Genomic DNA, 15,954 nt, shown 5'->3' on the forward strand with positions numbered 1-15,954 from the left:
AAAGCAGTAAACGAACAAAGCAGTAAACAAACAAAGCCCAATGGAGGCGGAGAGGTTTTTCTTTCTTTTTTTTTTGTTACAACCAGAGATGCAAATGAAAATTCACACGGTCTCACTGTCGAGGAAATTGAATTACCCGGCTTGTTGCTGGACTGGAGGAATGCATTACTAATGCTTTGAGGTGAGGGGCTGAATGGAGGAGGGTGGTGCCTCCACCCCCTCCTCCTCTCTACACCCACCAGACACTTCCTGAGTCTGGCCGGGCTCTCTGCCAGGTGGTCGGACCACGGCGCTCCTTCTCCTCCATGCCAGGCAGCTGCAGGACGGCCAGGAGACACTGGAGAGAGAGAGATGCACGAGGCGAGACTTCCACTTCAACGTGACGGGTCTGCACGGAAATACAAAATCATGTCGGCGAGACGCTGCTGTCCTTTTCCCATAAACGCACCTTTTTGACTTCTGCTAGAGTCCGTTCACGCCAAATATCTCTTAGAGATTAAAAAATGCACTCAGGGTTTGAACTACTGTGTATTTAGAGAGGTAGTTTAATCCAGTGGGTCCCAATGTAGGGCCCGCCCCCTTCAGAAGGGTCACAGGACACATCTCAGGGGCCGGGTGATGATTGATGGGAGAGGAAGGAATGCGGGGAAAAAGCTCAGCGACACAAATTTGCATTTTTTGGGGGGACTTTTGTATAATTTTTGTTTTTCTGGACCTTTTTGGGACTTCAATATTATTAGAAATGTGAGACATGAACACATGAAACTTCACAAGGAGCCCCAACTACATGTTGCAAGTGTGTTTAAATGGTTTAATCCTTCACAATAATAATCTTGTATATTTTTCAATGCAAAGTCTCAAATTGAGAAGAAACTAATGCATGCATGCCATGAAGTCTGCTTCTACTTCTGCTTCTGTACGAGCACCTGGGTTCGACATGACCCCCGTGGTATCGCAGGATGGATGAGGCCCAGGAACCCCGAAACACTGACGCATTACTGGAGGGAGTCCTGCTGCTTTGTCGCTGCCGTGCGTTTATACGGGGGAGGAAGAAGGGATGAAGAAGGGAGGAGGGAGGAAGAAGGGAGGAAGAAGGGAGGAAGAAGAGAGGAAGAAGAGAGGAAGAAGGGAGGAAGAAGAGAGGAAGAAGGGAGGGACACGGCGTGCCTGGTTTGTCTCTTTTGTGGCTCAGAGGGAGGCAGCTGTGTCCGAGGCTCACCGCTCACGTTGTTCTCGCCTCGGCTCCTCCAGTCAGGGGGAGCTCGTTCCCCTTGAAGGATTTATGGAGCTGTCTGGTTATCCCCGTCCTCACCTCCTTCTCCACCTCCTTTTTTTATCCTCCTGCTCGCTCTGATGCTTCATCCCTTCCTCAAAGCGTTTCTCCTTCCTGTTCCTTTAAAGAAAAATTTGTCTTGATCCCCGGAGGTACACCGCCATCGTTTTTTTTAAAAATAATAAACCACATGAGAGATTCAACCACATGATGTAAGCTGACAGTCGGGACATTAATGTTCTGTTTTCAACAAACATCCAAGAAACACTTTATTTACAAGGACCAGAGTCCTGGTTTGTGGATTCAGATGAAGTATTTTCCATCTTTCTTGTAATAGCAGCGATGAGTTATCTCCGCCTGAGGTTGCACAGACGATCAAACACCGACCTGCTGGAACTGAAATAGCGTCCACAATGTGAGGCCCGTAAATCTTAACTCGCACTGAACCCACATCAAACCCCCAAGAGCATCCGACGAGCCGGACGGAGGAGCTTTCATCTGCATTCTCCATCATTTGCATCCTGATTTGCATTTTTTTTTTCCTGCAGAGCATCATGACTCAGTTATTTTTTTTACTTTGATGCAAATTACCGTCATAAAACACTTTGTAAACTGTCATGCATGAAGGGATCTCATTAAATAACAATCTGTCTGTTATCTTTAAGCCACACTTTGACCTCTTCCTATGCAAACAGACCCGCAGGGTGAGGAATGGTCCCCAACGACTGAGACGAGATCACCGTCTACGCTGATTAAACACGACGCAAAGGTGTTGACACTAGAAATAAAAGTTGTTTTATACATAAACCTGCCTGCAGTTAGAATCGTGAACATTTTATTTTGACCTGTTGACCCTTTTTAACATGCATAAACAGTGTATTGTTTGACTTTCGGCATGTTAAAAATCTTGATGTTTAAACCTGTAAAACATGTGCAGACCTTTGCAGGAAGATTTCATTTGGTTTAAAACAATGTGTAAAAAAATCAATCGTTTCCTGTGATGCCTCCAACTGAAAGTAAACATTTTCATAAAAAAAGCTCCTCCTCTGAATTCCTTCAAGTCCTTCACTCGAGTGCTGCTTCTCACCGGAGTTCAAGTCCTCCTCCAGCAGGATACGTGATACCTGGATTATGGTGAACTCCCCACTTTCGGAGCACATGCTGAGCCGGATTAAGGCCCCGGGGCCAGTTGCTGTGAGATCCCTCTGTGCCCGCCGCTCCTAATCCTGCAGACAATGCCGCCTGTTAATTGGAGACTGACTGATATAGCAGAGGGCAGCCATGAAGACAATGTGCGAGTGGCCAGCGGCTCTGTAATCCCCTGCACTCTGAGGAATGTCCCTCACTGGCAGCCATCCACACTTCACCACATCCAGTCCAGCTCCCCTCCCTCCCTCTCACCCTCTCACCCACTCAGGGGGTTTCCAGCCTTACTGGCGGTTTGAGAGTCGCGGTCAAACAAACAAGAACAGAGAGCGACTCGGCGGAGTTGTGAAATTTCACATGTTGCACTCGGAGGCGCGAGAAAGCTCACCCAGGTGTTTGTGTTGTAATCAGCAGGAGACGCCGTTAACAGATTGAAGTGTTTCCTGTCCGGCCACCTGAAAATAAGCCTAAAATAAAGACCCTTGATATCCATCCTTAAAGAGCTGTCTGCATGATAATGTGTCAAAAATGACTAATAATCATAAGCTTTTTTTTCTTCTTTTATGGGGGGTTCAGGTGATTTTATTTGGGTCGCCAAATACATTCATAAAATATCTTACATAGTCTTTAATGAACATGTAGATCTGCAGGGCATCTTTGAGCCACACAATATGTATAATCAGTATATATGATCAGAGAATGAGTATTTTCATATTTTTGTGTGTGTATGTGTTGATCAGTTTACATTAATGAGGAAAATAACAGGAAAGTAAAGCAAACAAAGTAAAACATAAGAGGAAATACAGATAATACAAGTCATAAAATAACAATGAATCAATGAATCACACATTCAGGGTGCAGCTGCTGTGCACAGATCCTTCTACGACCGATAACGGCTCATTGTGAACCAGACAGTTTCAATATGAATATATTTTTAGTCTTTCAAGATGTTTTGCGCCTCTTAGTGATTATTTTGAGTTAGTGGTTTTCCGTTAGTCATTTTGCATTTGTTTGTGATCCTTCAATGTTTATTTGTAGTAATTTGTTGCATATTTGTGGTAATTTCTCATAAATCATTTAACGTTTTTTAATTTAGCATATTTATGTATTGCCTCTTGTTTCACATGACTTTGTGGTTGTTTGATTGACTCTCCAGCAACAGGCGCCTCTTAAAGAGACTCTGGTTAAATGCCTCCATGGCATGAACAAGCCATCTCATCTCACCTGACTCAGACTCCTCTGCTCCGACACCTTGTGCTCTTTACACTAAATGCAACAGCCATGAAGTGAAAGTAAAACTGTTGCTCGTGCAGAAATGGGACTCAAACCTGCATGGCCGACAAGACGACGCGGTTTCGCCCTGAGGTGAAAAAACTGTCGGCGGGCAGATTCCCTCCTCAAGTAAACGAGACAGACGCAAGTCATGCGGGACTTTGTATGTTTTGCAAACAGAACATGATCGACATTTTGGATACTGGAACCTTTATCGGTTTGAAGATAACCAGCCACAGCCTCCAGCCGTGTTTCAGCGCGCACGGCTCGCTGGCGTCTGCAGTTGGATGTTTGTGTTCTTCTAATCTCTCACCTGCCTCGTATGCAAAGCAGCTGAAACTGCAGAAGTCTTTCCAGAGAGAGAGACACATCTCCGGAGACGTTGCACCTGAGGACAGCGCGTTGAGAGCCCACGACTGCAGTTCCTCTAACGGCCACTTGAGGCTGGCGACAAAAGCGAGTAAATCCCCATAGACGGCCATGTTAAAATGCCCAACAAAGGGTGTTTATATCGCCAGTATATAACCAATACACCTGTTCATGACAAGTTCATGAAGTTGAAGTTGTGTTAAAACTCCCCTGTTTCAATAAAACAAAGGCCTACAGTTGTGTGCAACAGTTGTGTGTCCAAGATGGACATGACCCACATTGAGCCTCATAGCGGCTGAGAGGTCACGTCTTTATTTTACAGTCTAATCATATTTAAACAATAGTTGTATGTGGAAGCACGACTGAACCCACTTTAATGCCTCGACGCAAACATTCTGCGAGGAATAGCGTTCAACAGGAAGAGGCCACTTTCACATGTGTCGGGTTGAATGCCAAGCTAACGCTACAGCTAGCAGCTGGTTAGCTTCGCCTCATGAAACGGCTAGCTGTTAAGCAACACGTTGTATCTTTTCTTGTTAAATTGCCATAAGAATATGAACGTTAAAAACACAATTGGCAGTTTTTCCTGTTGGGTATGAATGAAAAAAACTTGATTCACTCGACTAACCTGTCACCACAACGCCACATTTTGTGTCTCAAGTGCTACTAGCGTTAGCTTCAAAGCTCAGCCCCACTGTGTATATTATTCTGCGGCTGCTGGTATGGGAACTGTGGAGTTTGCAATAGCAAAAGTGAAGGGAAGATAAACAGTGGAAAAAGCTCCTGGCTGCAGTAATCACATGGAAGGAGTCCTTCACTTGTAGATGTGACAGATTAGTGTGTTTGAGGGATTACCGAGAGATCAGAGACGAGCGGGAGGAAACAGTGTTAGGCTCTTTAAAATCTCCTACTACCTGCTTTATTTCCCCACGCCTAACTCTGTGATGTGATTTTATGAAATGTGTGAGTTTTAAAGGATTAGAGGCGTGTTAGACCAACACTTTAATGATTTGTTATGTGTGTAAAAACCTTTATCTTTCTTTGTAGGAAAGGATCAATGTGCTGCAGGTCTGATTACTGTTTTCACATCCACAGCTCGCCAGTTTAATAATACAGTTTTATTGTCATTCTTAAGCCACATGCCCTTTTTTCCCATGGGTGCAGTGCCAGAGGAGGTCTCTCTCTCTCTCTCTCTCTCTCTCTCTCTCTCTCTCTCTCTCTCTCTCTCTCTCTCTCTCTCTCTCTAAGCGTTTGGTTATTATACTTTAAACTGCTTTGATTTTTCCATTTCATATAAAGTATGATTGGAAACTTCTGCACGGGTTTATTGGACGCATTTTACAAGTCGACAGAGAGAGAAGAGAGATGTGTGCGTGTGTGTGTGTGTGTGTGTGTGTGTGTGTGTGTGTGTGTGTGTGTGTGTGTGTGTGTGTGTGTGTGTGTGTGTGTGTGTGAACATGAGCTTTTAGACACATGAAAGACGGCAGTGTTTCCCACTCCGCGTCCCTGGAAGGCGGCGCTGTGGTTGTGGTGGGGATGTTTGCTCCCAGTAATTTGTCTCCCATCGAGGCTTCGGTGATGGATCCTCATGCCGGCCGCCAGCGTGCAGCCGGCATGAGGATCGTGTTTAAACTGCACTCTCACGCTGAGAATTAGTCCATTTTTTGTCAGAATTATCATTTTATTTGACCAAAAATGTAACCCTAGAGTTTATTAACCCTTTGCAAAGGTCAAAAAGGACTCGTGACCGTGTGACTTTATCATGTATTATATAATAAGATGGATTCATTGACACATAAGCAGCATTTTATTGTTATATTTGGCTCCTTTTAAGCAGATTGGACCCATTGTCCATTGTGTTATTGTTGGCTGCTCCACTCTGCTGTATAATAACTAAGTTCAATACAGATATGTCAACTCTTAGTCAGTGAATGTGTCACTACAGCTGTTAGATTAATTAAATGAAGTAAATAATACAATATTTCCATAATTGGAAAGCGTAAAATTAAAATACTCAAAGTCTGAGTGCCAACCAGAATGAAAGAAAATGAATATTAATATTCCCTTAAATGTTTTAGCTGCTTTATAGCAGTGGTTCCCAACCCAGTGGTTAGGTCATAATATGACATATGGGGGAGGTTTTCCTCCAGTTATTTAAATGAAACTAATAAATTTATATAAATATTACCCATTAAAGTGTTGGAGTAGCATGAGAAGCAGAAACTCCAGTTCAAATACTTAACAGTGCTTGAATACATGTACTGTTCCAGTGACACTAAAAGCAGACACATTGTTTTGAACATTAAAAAGGAAGACAGAGTCAAATAAAAACACGACCAAAGATGTAATGTTTCTCAGTGGTTATGCACTTTTATTCAAAGTTGTAGGTGCCACCGCGGGTCCCATGGTAGTTAATACCAGGATCAGCTCATAATCCCTGAGAAGCCAGTATTGGGAATGAACCGCTCGAACCCTCCAGATACTGGAGAATAAACGCCACAGTCACTCAGCGCAGGGCGAAGCGGTACAAAGATCACGACCGGGGCATGAAGAGCGGATGTAAACCACAAGAGGGGGAAGGGCATGACAGTCTAAACATTTAAAACCAAAGGGCACAGTACACAATACTGAATCAACATGTACATTTACCACCCAATATGGGTGAGGGACGACACGGAGGGGCGGACGCCTCCATGTGGAAAACACTCATGTTGCTCCCGTGGAGGTCTCGCCTCACCGGCCTGGCAGCTGCGTGTGAACGAGGAAACCTTCATGTTGACGACAGCAGAAGCTCTGCAGCCTTTTGTGCAAACTATTGAGAGGCCGCGGCTCACAATCACACATGCGGTAATCGTTTGTGCCTTCGTTTTTTACATTTGATTTTGCTTTTTTCCACTAATTCTTCACTGCCGGGCCGTGTGAGGCGAGAGCGTCTTCCTCAGGAGCAAAACATCAGCTCATTTGAAACTCAGCTGTGCAATTTTTTCAACAACAACAACAAATAAAGAAACATTTCAAAGCGATTCAAAAAGCTGATTGTAACCCTGAAATCAAAATCTCTTCCTACTCATTATTATATATTAAAAAAACACAAATAGATGAGAGATTTTGACGGGTTATTTCTCTTTTCTTTGTTATAGTTTGGACACAAATCTGAAGCATGTCATTAAAAAGGACGTAAATTAGGTCGATGGACCCGAAAAATATCGCAAAGGGAAAAGTGCTTAGTCCTGATATACCTCAGATTAGGTCCCCAAAGGATGCATTAAGGAATCTTAGCTCAGTTAATGGGAGCAATAACACTGTTAACTTAAAAAGCACAACAATATCTTCATATTAGAGCATTTGTCCGGAGTCATCGGAGTAAAAAAATCTGGACAGAAATGCCGATTGATGCGTTAAAAGCCAACAGAAGCCTACAAACAAAGAGCTGCATGCAAATAAAACAATAAAATGTTAATGTGAAGCTGGCAAACAGGCTTGAATATATGTCAATACATTCTATGAGAATTGCAGAATACATATACAAGCAACATACACGTCACAAAGCTCGACTGATTGCCCGCAAAGCTTAACGCTGAAAGCACACTTCCTGCCCCACGAGAGAGAGCTGGGGTCGAGGTCCTGGCTCCAGGACAGGAAGGAAGGAAATAGTCCCGAGTCGGGCCGCACAGCAGCCCAGTAAAACCATCAGAGACCGCTGCAGCGACAACACTGCAGCCGCGCGGTCTCACACCAAAAAAACGCTGGTCCCCGCACGCCTTTCAGATACCGAGGCGCGACGAGGGGACGAGGATGAGAAGAGGGAGCGGTCGCCTTAGAAGGCAACCTGAGGCGGGCACCACGGGGTGTCCGGGTACAGGAGACAGTGCACTGACTTGAACCTGGAAGACACAGAGCAGGAGGATGGAGTCAGATACGTTGAAGAGGAGGAAGGGGGTTGAAACATTGAGTCTTTAAAGCAGGAGAATATCTCACCTTGATGGATCCTCCTCCACGGGAAAAGCCCCTTTGAAATTGATGATATTACTCTTGTTTTCGAACATCCCATAACTTAGGGTGATCTGGAACAGAGACGGGAGGGAAACGTGAGCAACATAGAAATATATATATGTACACTTATTTTTAAATCACTAAGAATACTGGCGATTGGTCGTGTGTTATCGTCAAATGACTCAGCATACCTGCACAGACTTTGCATTTTTGCACTTTATTTCTTGTTTTTTTTTGTGTTTTTTATGTAAGTTGCTCGCTACTGTGACAAACTAATCACCCATGTGGATAAATAAAGTATACATCTATCTACCCATCCACCTACCTACCCATCTATGCATCCATCCACCCACCCACCCAATAAGTCTCTCACCTGCTTGTGTATCTCCGTTCGGGACACTTGTTGCAGGTTCTCCAGGTGCGAGTGGAACAGGTTGCTGCGGGTCAGAGGAACCCCCAGAACCGACTCGATGATGTAGCCGATGGTGCAGTCGTCCGGCAGGCGGATCTTCTCCGCCGTGTTCATGAAGTGGCCGCCGCTGGAGGGACAGAAGAAGAAGAAGAAGAAGAAGAAGAAGAAGAAGAAGAAGAAGAAGAAGAAGAAGAAGAAGAAGAAGAGAAAGACGCTCGGTCAGTGCTGATTTTCACCCTCGAGACTGAGCGCTAGATAACGCAGGATGTGTGTGCGAGTGTGTGTGTGTGTGTCTCACCTGGCCCACGGGCTCATCTTCAGCGCCAGACCTCGGCTCACGCAGAAGCCCGCTCCGCCAGTAGCGAACCAGAAGTTGACGGGTTTCTGGAAGGACACACAAATATGTCAATATGACGGATCATCCGACGGAAACGATCTCGAAAAACGCCGACTCGGCGGACGCGAGATTCTTCCCCCGCGTACCATCTTATTGTCCCCCAGCCGCTCGGTGGCCTCGATGGGCCGGTCCAGACTGGGTTTACCGATGTACATGTCCTGGGTGTGGGGGTACTGGGACAGGTGCTTCACCAGCGTCCGCACGTTCACGTAGTTGTCGTCGTCTACGTGACAGAACCACCTGAGGAACAGGAGAACCGTCAGATCCACGAGATGTGCATTGAAACTAAAGGAAATCATCATTTAAATAGACGTCAAGTACTCACTTTTTCCCCGACTCGATGAACTTATCATACTCCACGGCCATCTTGCAGGAGAGAGCTTGCCGGCTGTGAGCCGCGGAGCAGTTTGTGTTGATTGCGTGACTTCCTGTGGCAAGAATGAAAGAAACAGGACGGTTATTAATGAACGAAGGCTTTGTGTATTTGAATACTATATATAATATATATAATCAATCCAGAGAGCCTTTCTGTTTAAAGAGAATCTCAGTTCCCGACATGACACGTACCGATTTTCTTCTTGAGCTCCGCATCCTCCCCGTCTGTGAAGATGTACGTCTGTAAACAAACAAACAAACAAAGAGAGAAGTCAGATCCGTGGCCTTTAAACTCAAAACCTTGTGTCCAGAGTCCTCCTCCTCCTCCTCTTCCTCACGTCCCATCCAATCCGGTGTGATTAGCATCCATCGACGTGGCTTTTATGCAGCAGGAGAACACAGCGAGTTAAACAACCCCCGGCTCTGATAAAGGCCTTTTGTCCCCACGTTTCACTCTCTCCATGGCAACTCTGCTGCCGCCCCGAAGCATCCCAGACATAGAACAAAGGCGGAGGCAGACTGTCCGCCCCCACACACGCCCCCACACACACACACACACACACACACACACACACCATTCATGTACCCCCCCTCCTCGCCGGACCTGCTGCCGGGCTTCAACGTGTTGAATGCGGCTCAAACTGGAGCAAACAGCAGATAAAGTACCGACACAATCCTCCCGTGTGACTGACAGAGTCCTGAGTCCGGCCGCGAGGCCGCTTGTTAAATGTTGCAGTTACTCATAAAAGGAGTGCAGCGACAAAAGGAGCGGGAGGGGGGCGAGGATTAGACTCCTCTTTATGACGCCTCCACCACACACACACACACACACACACACACACACACACACACACACACACACACACACACAGAGAGCAGGTGCAGGCCGCTGAATGGTGGCGATGATGAAAGGGGTCGCCCCTCCCGCCCCCTTCGCCTTCGGCGGTGTGTTTGCTCTCCGCCTCAGGTGAGGCAGCACCTGCCGAAACATCACGCTACCTTATCTGCGCCACGTGCCTCTACACGCCAGGTCGCGGGGCCTTAAACCTCAGCGGCGGCGGCGGCGAGGTGGGGGCCTTTGTGTCAACCACGAGGAGCTACCGCAACGTGAAAAGACTCCGGTTTTCCTCTTTTCGGGGCGTGGGGGGAACAAAAGCACCGAGCGGTTGGTGGAAGCAGATGTTTTGGCTCCACGCTGAAGTCGTGAGCTCGTACTATTCGTTTAAGGAGGAAGAGCGGCGGGTTTCCAGCGGAGAAGAGATCTGAGGCGGCCGCTGTTGGCTTTAAAGCCGCTGAATGGACGGCCTAATCGCTGAGGCAGCTGCCAGAGCGGCCAGGGCACTGACAGAAAGAGAGGGAGGGAGGGAGGAATCTCACTGCTGATTAGTAAATTGAAAACCGTGTGTGGCCATTCACCCTCCCTCTCTTCACAACCCCATCCTGCCCACCCTCCTCCTCCTCCTCCTCCTCCTCCTCCTCTTCAGGGCCACGTACACGGCCGGAGCCTCTTGAATAGAACAATGCTGTGAGTTTTCATGCTGGGTAAAGTCTCCACTGGGTAAATTCTAAATATGTTTGCCAGCATTTGCATACAGCTGCAGGAGTTAACTAAAGAGAGAGAGAGAAACCTCCCTGGGAAGGCTTTTTCTTCTCTTTTTTTCCCCTCTCTGTCTTTGTTTCTCAACTGAAACTTAAATAGAACAGTTACTTTCACAGAATACTAATTCACAGCAACAACACACACAAGAAAAAAAAACAGATGGCGGTGTGTGTGTGTGTGTGTGTGTGTGAAGCAGAGATAAGAGGAGGGAGATGAGAGCTGCTGCACTCCCGACCGCAGGAAGGCCGGCACGGTGCCGTCTGAGCCGAGCGCGGTGCCTGGATGGCTGACTCCAGCTCCACGGGAAGGAAGGGCATCAGACTGCCCCCCCCCCCCCCTCTTTCTGATCCAAGGCCTTTGTAGCCCATTTCATCAGGACAAGTTATTTGTCCCACCGCCTGTACAGGATGGAGTCAATGGCGTGCACATATTAGTCACATCATGAAACCATCTGTCCTCTCCGGTGACACACACACACTCACTTTCTGACCATTTTCTGTCGAGTGCGGCGTCTCATTCTCCTGCTCCTGAAGAGAGAGGCAGCGCGGTGACGCCGGTGCCAGCTGCTGTCTTCAGCAGGCCGCATACGTGCCAGTTTTAACAATCGATTTGCCGCCGACCGGCTCACCCGGAGCCGGAATAATCGTGATCCACTTTGAGTTTTTACGAGCCCGGCTCTCAGTACAGAGTTATGTAGCTCGAGGGCGGTTGATAGAAAACTAAAAAAGGTTGTTTTTTTTTTAAACCAAGAAAAAATGTTGCTGAAAAAGAGGCCTTCTGTTTCAGATGAATCGGGTCTGGCATTTAGAAAAGCCTCAAAAGGGTAAACCTTCTACAGAGATGCTATTTAGGCTGTGAATGGGCTCAAAGATTAAGGATAGGCCACCGGCACTATTGTGTCAACACGCCGATGGCAGAGATAATCTTCCCTCTCTGTTCTCATGTAAACAGCAGACAGAAGCTCCATCTGCATCCGAGCTGCAGACGTCTCCCTTTGGCCGGAAAAGAGCAAACAGCACAACAAGTCTTTTTTTTTTTTTTTTTAAATCTGCGTTTTGTATGAATAAAACTTTCCGTCCCTCGTGTGTGTGATGCTACAAAATGGTCCAAACTCCACAGATGTCCCATCAGCTGAGCGTGAGAATCCACCCCGAGCTCCGAGGACAGCCATATGTACATGGTGGGAACCCGGAGCATCATATGGCCGGCATTAGGGCCGTCCTTTGTCCCGTCTCTCCTGACCACCTGGCACCCTTCCTCCAGGAACTCCCTCTTTGCATTGTGGGCCCGCTCTGTCCTCCTTTTTTTTTTTGTTTTTTGTCCACCAACACAGCCACCCCGCCAGCTGCCCGCCACCGCCAGCCCTGCTGTTAGCGCTGCTGTTAGCGCTGCTGGATGGGGTTCACTAACATCATCCAGCGCACTGATTACAAGCAATTAGCACGGTCGACTGGCGTCCAAGCAGATGTTGCGGCGCATTAACGTGTGACAGCGTGTTATCTTGACAATTTTACTGACATTAAACCTCTCAACCCCTCCCCCTCTTCCCTCAATCTCCACCAGGGAGGAGAAGCTCAACACCCTGACCCCGTGACGGCGCCCGGGGCAAATTAAAAGGACTTTTGAAAAAGCACATCTGGGTGCCGGATAAAATCAGTGTGAATAGCCGGCGTTTCCTGCACGTTACAGCCGTGGGCGTCTTTGTGCGGCCTTTTTTTTTTTAAAAAAAAAGAAGGAGCTTGGTTCTCAAGGCCACATTTTCACACTCAGCGTGCCGCACTAACTGGCCTATAGATGCACCCCTTTGTCCCAGGCGTCCCCTTCAGCGAAGCCCCCCGTTTTCTTTCTCTTCTTCCTGCATCCCTCCAGTGAGCTTGACCCAGACTCGGCTCCCACGTTCCCATGGAGAGAGGGGAGACAAGGGGCTGGGGAAAGCCTTTCTTTCCCTCATCAGAAAGACGCTTTGTTAGTGCTGGGAAGGGGGACAGCGCCGGAGTCGGTGCTGTGAGGCATCCATTGCACTGGGGAGAGGGAGGAGGAGGGGGGTGGGGGGGGGGGGGGCATTCACAGGGACACCCAAAGAGAGGAGGGATAATAGAGAGGGAGAGAGAGGGGGGGCTGAGAGAGGGAGAAGTGGGAGTCCTGAAAGTGCTCCCTCCGCTCACAGGGACATCACTCAGAGGAGAATTAAAAAAAAGTGTCAGGAGCCGAGATGCAGCGCGGTTAGCATGGCGATGGGAGGCTGTTCCGGGGTGTCATCCGGGGACAATGCAGCACTGTGAGCGGCCATCAGACGGGGCATCACCTGCACCGCTTATTGTCCAGCTCTGCAGCCCACAAAACACACTCTCCCCCCCCCCCTGCACCGTAAGAATTAAACACTGCATTTCAGTCATTTTCCTTTTACCTGTTGCACGTTCCTGGAGATCCACGTGTCCAGCAGCAGGTTCAGCCTGGACTGATGGAACTTCTTGGTGGTCTTCACCGCGATGAAGACGTCGTGCGCGCCGATGTCCTCGGCCGGAGGCGCGTCGGCGCCGGACGCGGAGGAAGAGGAGGAGGAGGAGGAGCGCGCGGGCTTCTCCACGTCCCTGCGCGCCCGGGTCAGTTTGGTGAAGTACGCCGAGAAGCCCTGCTTGGTCTGCGCGTCCTTCTGCTGCTCCTCCTGCGCAGCGGCGGCGTCCTGGAGCGGGGAGCGCGTCCCGGCGTGCCCCGCGCGCCCGTCGTCCCGCACCTGGACGCGGTGATGCTGCACGGCGACCAGCAGCAGCAGCAGCAGGCAGAGGCTCGCGGCGCTGCCCACGGACAGGGCCGTCTTCTGGTTACTGTTGGACAACATGGTTACACGTTTTAAAAGTTTAAAACAATCCCCAGTGCGCGGTCCATACGGTGTGTTTCTTCTCAATAGAGCTCGACAGGGCGGACACTTCCGTCCGCGCGCATCTCTGAATCGCAAGTAGGCACTTTGTTACGGGAGGAAATATATCAGCTCCACGCTGGCCACGCCCCGTGGGCGGGGCTTGAATGCAGCATGCCAGCCAGTGACTCAGACATGGGGCGTGGTCACGGCGTGCGTGCGTGTGTGTGTGTGTGTGTGTGTGTGTGTGTGTGTGTGTGTGTGTGTTATGCAGAGTTCAGTTTGGCTTTAACAGAGATAAAAGAAGTGAAACCCAGAGATAAAAAGCTGCAGGTGGTCACGAGGATATGTGTGTTTAAATAATTGTGCCTGAAGGAAAAGCAGTGAGACCAAAAAAAAAATGTTTTAAATCCACCAGATCAAAATTTCCAATTATTATATTTTTTTCTTCTTTTCTTCGAGTTGAAGCTATTTGGATTCAGCCGGGTGTTCAGCGGAGAGACGGCTCTATTGTTCCGCGCTGACCTCGTGACGACTCTGAACAGTTGGCCATTCCTGAAAACACTTGCTATTCAAATTCTGGCTCTCACATCCGAGCGCCGTCTGGTCGCGGGTGAGGGAGGCCGACCAGAAGGCCCGAGAGTCCATTTAGAGACCGGCGTGCGGCAGGTGGAGCCTCGGTAACCCTCGCCGCCGCCGCCGAGAGCGTTTAGCGTCAAACAAAATGTCTTCCGACTTGGCGCGACATGGAAAAAGCCTGCCGAAAACACCGATGATTGACCCAGACTTCTTTTGGATGAAATACTCGAAAATACACGCTGAGGCCGAGTCAGACCTTCAGCAAGAGAAGTCAACGTGTTTTCCGCTGCAGGTGTTTGATTCGTTCTCATTCTGGGGACGTGCGGGACATAAGTTACCTCGGCGCTTTGTCGCCGCTGACACGGCCCTTTGTGCCTCTTTAAAAACTGTGCACAGAAAGGCGTCTAAAGGCGAGCGCAGGAAACCAGGCAGAGGGGGACGTCTCCACGGCCTCCATTCTTCTCCCGTCCACCAACCGCCTCTTTCTCGCCGGGCATTCGTCGCACCTCAGAAACTCTTTTTGGCCCTTTGGACAATGTCAGCTGTGTAAAATGTCCGGTTGTGCATCAGCTCCAACCTCTCTCTCTCTCTCTCTCTCTCTCTCTGTTCAGTTTATATCAGCCTCCACAGAAAGTCTTTGACGCCGCTTCATCCGACATAACCGCTGGATTGAACCCAGCGTCTTCAGAGGAGCCCACTTCCTCACCAAAGGGCCCGCGAACCCACAAATAAACACCACAAAGTGCTTGATTTCGCCCTCTGGATCATATCAGCGCGCTGGGGGATCTGACTATTTATAGTCCCATAGATTACATATGATGGACACAGCCTGTAAACAATCCCAGCATGCACTGTGACCACGGTGTCACAACATCCCACAAACTGTCCAGAAAGCATCTCTTTGTATCCTCTGATATACGCCACCAGAGCAGGAAACACATGTGCGCTCTGGGCTCCGTATAACTCGATACTCTGCGGGTCCAACATGGAAGACATTAGCTAGAAGCCACATCTTTTCTTTCGCAACGTTTCCATCCATCTTATGTTTCAGTCTGCGTGACGTTCCTCGTGCAGGACGGTCCCCCCGTACGTTCCTGCGTTCTTGGAGTTTGTTTATGATTCAAAATGTGTCTCCACTCACAGGCAGCCTTTGACGTTGTAATATAAGACGCAGTCTCAGATCTCCTGCACACCAGACTCTTGGATCCTCTCCTCAATATATCCACATCTCCTTTCCTTCATGTGGGATCACTTGGGGGTTTTCAAGGCGTCAAAAGGAAGATTTAGTGTCGCTAATTTCACATAAACATGTTCGTTTTACTCATTTCAAGGTAGTTCGGCGCCACCAGAGACTGGTCTTTAATGTTCAGATGGTTGTTTCTTGACCGGTGAGCATGAGCTGTGTATTAAAGAACAAATTGAATGAGACGGCGCCGTGAACCCGGATCAGTCTGCGGTTCTGTTGGCTCTCCCGGCTCGGACGCGGCGGCTCTGATCGGGTTACAGATCACACCAGAAGCGAGAGCCAGGGGACCGAGCGTCCTCCTCAGATCTCGGTGTCAGTTTCCTCTCCTCATGCAACATTAGAGGAAACTCTCAGAGGACCAAAAGCTGAGAACGCTTCAGCTGCCCGAGAGACAAATAAATATGACGCCCGCTTCTGTATCGACCTGCAGAGAGA

The 15,954-nt window shown here is 48.4% G+C and overlaps 1 protein-coding gene across 1 annotated transcript; it reads right to left on the reverse strand.

Annotated features, from left to right (window-relative positions):
• Positions 1 to 6,405: 6,405 nt before the first annotated feature.
• lfng (LFNG O-fucosylpeptide 3-beta-N-acetylglucosaminyltransferase) lies at positions 6,406 to 13,777 on the reverse strand. The gene is made up of 8 exons (XM_068579259.1): positions 13,245 to 13,777; positions 9,430 to 9,478; positions 9,188 to 9,290; positions 8,949 to 9,102; positions 8,764 to 8,849; positions 8,427 to 8,592; positions 8,039 to 8,124; positions 6,406 to 7,944 (listed from the first exon to the last, which is right to left on the reverse strand). The coding sequence occupies exons 1-8, from the start codon at positions 13,674 to 13,676 to the stop codon at positions 7,878 to 7,880; spliced, it is 1,143 nt and encodes a 380-aa protein (XP_068435360.1). The 5' UTR covers positions 13,677 to 13,777; the 3' UTR covers positions 6,406 to 7,877.
• Positions 13,778 to 15,954: the final 2,177 nt, after the last annotated feature.

This window comes from Clinocottus analis, unplaced genomic scaffold, assembly GCF_023055335.1.
Source record: "Clinocottus analis isolate CAN_PGR_092001 unplaced genomic scaffold, fCliAna1.0.p SCAF_16, whole genome shotgun sequence".
Lineage (NCBI taxonomy): Eukaryota > Metazoa > Chordata > Actinopteri > Perciformes > Cottidae > Clinocottus > Clinocottus analis.

What these genes read in the sequence shown, in the direction of transcription:
- lfng (XM_068579259.1), bottom strand. Translation starts at nt 13,676, where the DNA reads ATGTTGTCCAACAGTAACCAGAAGACGGCCCTGTCCGTGGGCAGCGCC. An exon ending in TCTCCAGGAACGTGCAACAG is followed by an intron (nt 9,479 to 13,244) that starts GTAAAAGGAAAA and finishes GTTTGTTTACAG; the next exon opens with ACGTACATCTTCACAGACGG. An exon ending in GAACGGAGATACACAAGCAG is followed by an intron (nt 8,125 to 8,426) that starts GTGAGAGACTTA and finishes TCTCTGTTCCAG; the next exon opens with ATCACCCTAAGTTATGGGAT.